This window comes from Cupressus sempervirens, chromosome 10 (assembly GCF_028749045.1).
Source record: "Cupressus sempervirens isolate cs-2001-9-10 chromosome 10, ASM2874904v1, whole genome shotgun sequence".
Classification (NCBI taxonomy): Eukaryota; Viridiplantae; Streptophyta; class Pinopsida; order Cupressales; family Cupressaceae; genus Cupressus; species Cupressus sempervirens.
In genome coordinates, this window is record NC_143127.1 from 180,817,285 (window position 1) to 180,822,506 (window position 5,222).

At 37.5% G+C, this 5,222-nt stretch overlaps 1 protein-coding gene across 1 annotated transcript; it reads right to left on the reverse strand.

The window, feature by feature from the left end:
- Positions 1-625: 625 nt before the first annotated feature.
- LOC149533230 (uncharacterized) lies at positions 626-1,264 on the reverse strand. The gene has a single exon (XM_089805826.1). It carries the CDS (start codon positions 1,262-1,264, stop codon positions 626-628), a length of 639 nt encoding a protein of 212 aa, XP_089661952.1.
- Positions 1,265-5,222: the final 3,958 nt, after the last annotated feature.

The following is a 5,222-nucleotide window of genomic DNA, read 5'->3' on the forward strand; positions in this document are numbered from 1 at the left end:
TTGGGAGGTAGTGGGTTCCTTTCTTTACAAGCACTTTTTTCTCCTCTTGATCCTTAGTGAATTCCACCACTGCATTCCCCAGGATTTTTTAGTCTCTGTAGAATTTCTTTCCTAATATGAGAATGCTAGTGATCGTAGAGATGACATTCTTAGTCACCATAAAATCCACCCCATCAATAGTCATAATGCCCTCATTCTAGCTTTTAACCATGGCCTTGGTAATCAAGGGTTTCTAGCCATGGAGCCTATCAATGAAGGTCACAGTTTCCCATTTTTTAAGAATGCCCCAAACCTTTGACTACCTATGCCATTTCTTGGCTTCATGTTTTGGTTCTTGCCTATGCATTTCCCCAACCATGTTTTCCTCAATGCAAGCTTAATACTAGTGTTGATACCCTTCAAATTCAAACAAAAAGAGGCTCTTCCCATTTTCTTGGTCCAATTTTCCACCTGCACAATCTGTCTGAAATCTATCATAGTATTAGTTAGATAGATATGTTTGATGTGAGAAGTACAAGTGAAATTATACTTCCACATCACATTTCTACACATTCCCTATAAAGCACTAATTAGCATAATTAAATTATGCATCAAATTTCTAGCCACCCTCATATTGATTTAGCAGTCACAATGAATTTTTAATTATACCCAATATTCCTAGGATCCTTTCCTGTTCAATTATGTCATTAATATCTAACGGGAAATCATCTTCCATCCATTTTTCCAATTCATTGTACTTGACAACCCAATTTGCCAAGCTGTTCACCACTTGATTGGCCTCCCAGTACTCATGTGCCACATAGGTTTCTTTGAAAGTCTTGAGAAGAAGAATGCATTCCTCTATAATATTCTCTATAGTCCACGCAGGTTTGTTCTTCTCATTTAAGCAGTCAATAATGTTTTTCAAGTCACCTTCCAGCCATAGTTTTTTAACACCCATATCTTTAGCCAACTTTATGGTATAGTGACCCACTATATCCTCCAAATAATGATTTCTTTGTATTCCCAGGGGAGCAGCTACCACGACCATTCCTTTGCCAAAATTATTTCTAATAATTCCTCTTGCTCCAACCTTTCCTAGGTTACCTTTGGCCACCTTGTCAAAATTGGCCTTATACCAACCCTTTGGTAGCATCGACCATCTGCACCCATCCCTCTTGCATTTATCCCTTTCATTGGTGCCAATAAAGGGGATGGGACCTTTGATATTAGAGTAATTTTCCATCAGAGCATTGAGAAATTTGTGGAAAACCACCTCAGCCATAGTTTCCTTATCCTTGAACATTCTATTATTTTTCTCTTTTCAAACCACCTAGTAGACATGGGGTAAGGTCCATTTCCATAGAACCCTGTCATCACAACCAATCCTTCCTTGATTCCACTGCTCAAAGACATCTATAATGTTGGATAGAAAACACCAAGACAAGTTGAAAAAAGATAGGAAAAGAGACCAAATTTTATTAATGTAAGGGTAGTGGATGAAAAGGTGATCCAAACTCTTACAATGTGATTTACAAAAAATGCATCTATTTGGCATCATATTACCCCTATTATTAAGGTTATCCACCATCAAGATGTGGTATTGGAGCATAATCCAGAAGAAAACATTAACTTTTGGGATCAGCCCTAAGAACCAGGCTTTGGCCCACATAGGGGAAGGACCAAAGTCTTGCATATTCTCATAGCTAGAGGCCACAAAATAAATGCCATTAACAATTTCCCTATATATAATGGAGTCTATATTAAGAGATAGGGTAATATGTCTAATCAGGTCCATGAGCAGCTTGAGATCCTAAGACATCTCAACCAAATCAATCCACTTATTCTAGATCCTGTAGTCACTCACACTAAACCCAAATCTATCAATATAGGCATTAGCCCATCTGTTAAAAGGTGCAAAGTACCACAAAGGGCCAATACTCAGCCAATCATCATGCCAAAAGTTGATATCTTGACCATTGCTAAGTTTCCATTTATCTTTGTCAAAAGCTAATCTATTTATCCTTAGAATGCCATTCCAAATAAAAGAGACCCTAAGGTCAGGGTCTCTATCAATGAATTGTTTGAGATTGAGGTTTTCCATATACTTTAGCTCCAAAATATCTCTCTGTTCCCCTTTGGTTTTGAAAATTATCCAGATTTTTTTTGGTTGAAGAGCATAATTAACCTATTTCAGCTTTATAATCTCTAGACCCCCATGATTCTTGGGTTTACAGATGTTTTCTCAGGCCACCAGAGGGTACCTTTTATTTTCATTGGTGCTTGACCACAAGAAATTCCTTTGAATAGATTCCAAATGTTCAAATTTTTTAGGAGGAATAGAGAAGAGGCTAAGAGCATAAGTAGAGAGGTTTTGAAGGGTAGACTTGATCAACAACACTTTTCCAGCTTAGCTAAGAGTTACACCTTTCCAGCTCACCAACTTTCTATTAAACTTGTCAATGAGATTATCCCAAAACCAATCAGGTGGTTTAGTCCCTAGAGGGAGGCCTAAATAAGTGGAGGGAAGAATCCCAATCTTACATCCCAAAATGTGAGCAATTCTCTTTTGTCTATTTGAAGGGGTGTTGAAGAAAAACACTAAACTCTTATCACAATGGATGAGCTAACCAAAGGCCTTAGAGTAAGTGTTGAGGATGCATTTGATGCTCCTAGCTTCTATAATTGAAGCCTTACCCCCCAAAATAGTAGCATCCACAAATTTTTGATGGGTAAAAACCAAAGGACTTGAAGAAGGTTTTAGGCCCACCAACTCCCCTCTACATCTTTGAAAATTAATAAGCCTGCCCAAGCCTTCAGCCAAAATGATAAAGAGAATAGGCGATAAAGGGTCCCTCTGGCAGAGTCCTCTAGAAGACTTGAACAAATTTGAGGGGGTCCCATTAACCATAACCAAAAAGGGAGGGGTTCAAATCAATTGAGAAATAATCATTCTCACTCTAGAATTGAACCCAAAAGCTTCAAAAACCCTGTCCAAAAACCCCCAATCCACTTTGTCATAAGCCTTAGAAAGATCAAATTTTAGCAAGAATCCCTCCTATTTACCAACTTCTAGGGAGTGAATAACTTCATGAACCTCAATGATGGAGTCCAAAATTTTCCTACCAGGAACAAACCTAGACTATTGAGGTGATATAATCTTTGGAAGTAAATTAATAACTTTGTCGGTTAGGACTTTTGTGAAAATATTATAGAAGGAGTTGTAGAGACTAATAGGCCTAAAAGAACCAAAATAATAAGCCCCAGTGACTTTAGGAATCAAAACCAAAAGAGTTGCATTAATTTCTTTCAACAGATTCCTTGCACCAAAGAGTTCTTGAATAGATTTGACTAGGTCAAATTGAATAATTTCTTGGTACATTTGGAAGAAAAAAGTGGGGAACCCATTAGGGCCAGTGGAATTTTTAGCTAACAAAGAAAAAACTACCTCTTTGATTTCTTCTAGCTTAGGAATAGCTAGTAAGGCCCTATTCTGAGCCTCATTCATAACCGAAGGGATGGTATCAATGATAGAGTTTTGATCCTCTTCAACCAGGTTAAAATCTTTATAAAGGATAGAGGAAAAGTACCTGATGGCCTCCTCAATGATCTCATTATCTTATTTGATCATTTCATCTCCCTTTTTAATCTCATTGATTCTAATTGTGGAAAGGTGGAAGCTCAAGTTTTTATTCTCTTCCTTGAGCCAGATTGACCTAGACCTGTGTCTCCAAAACATTTCCTCCTTTCCAAAAATATTGTGTAGATCAGAAAGGATTTCCTTCTCTATACTCATGTTTATTTCATCATAACTCCATGTTTGGATCTCTTCTTGAACCTCCACAAGTTCTATAACAATCCTTTCTTTGGTTTGGAAGATATTGCCAAATTCCCTTTTGTTCCATTTTCTAATTTCAGACTTGATTAATCCAAGTTTTTTAGAAACCTTGTACATAGCTGTGCCTTCAACCTCTATCCACCACCACCCCTTAATTTTATTGAAGAGGCTAGGGGTGTTCCAACCACATCTTCTCAAATCTTGAAGGGAAAGCCTTCTTTCTATTAATTCTATCAATATTAAGAGAGATAGGGAGTGGTTTGAACCAAGATGAACTAGAGACAAGAGCTTGAACTAAAACTGACACATCCAACCCATAGTTAAAAGAACTTTATCTAATCTCACCTAGATGTAGTCCTAACCTATTCTTCTATTAGACCATGTGAACTTGCATCCACCAAGCTCCACATCGACAAGGGCTAAATCCCTAATTAAGTTAGCCAAATGTTTCCTGCTATCAACATCAGGTGGAAGACTTCCTAACTTCTTAGTAGCCAATAGGGGAGTGTTGAAATATCCCATAACAATACCCTTAGGCTCCCCAATATTAGAAAGTAAATCCAAAATTTTGTTACAAAAGATTCTTCTGCTACTCTTAGTGTTGGGGGCATAAATGTTCAAAAGTGACATAGGCAAGAGGAGGAATAACTAGGGCCAAAGGATCACCTAGCTATCCAAAACACCTTACAAGAGTTAACATAGCAGAAAACACAACAAAAACACAACACCAAGGAGAGAGAACAAGGTATCTTTATTTAATTCATCAAGTAAACAACATACATGCCCAACTGTAAGGCTTTTTGGGTTATGGCCAAATATAGAATACAACTTCTAGATCCACGATCCAACTTCAAATTTGCATTTCTAGACTCATATCCTACTCTTTTTAAAATTATCCTCCCAAAATCTCTCTTTGATCTAAGCCTAAGTACTCTATTTATACTTGCCAAAATGGCTTACAGAACATTCTAGAACTTAGAGAAGCTATAAGTTAGCTCTCAGCAAATATAACTACCTATACCAAAATTAAATGCGAGAAAAGTTGGCCCAAATAGGAATCATACATAGACAACTCAACACCCATTGGATGACTCGACATCAACTAGAAACTAGCACTCAACATTAACTAAAAACTGGCACTCAACATTACTCAGCATTAACTAGAAACTAGCACTTGACACCAACTAGAAACTGGTCACTTGGCATCAACTAGAAACTAGTCACTCGACATCAACTGGAAACTAATCACTTGGCATCAATGACATCAACTAGAAACTGGTCACTCAATAGTAACTAGAAATTGGTCACTCGGCATCAATTGGAAATTGGTCACTCGGCAGCAATTGGTAGAATGAACAAAAGTGAAGGATTCCAAGGAAACCTAGGATGCTCTTGCATAAAAAAG

What these genes read in the sequence shown, in the direction of transcription:
- LOC149533230 (XM_089805826.1), bottom strand. Translation starts at nt 1,264, where the DNA reads ATGGCTGAGGTGGTTTTCCACAAATTTCTCAATGCTCTGATGGAAAAT.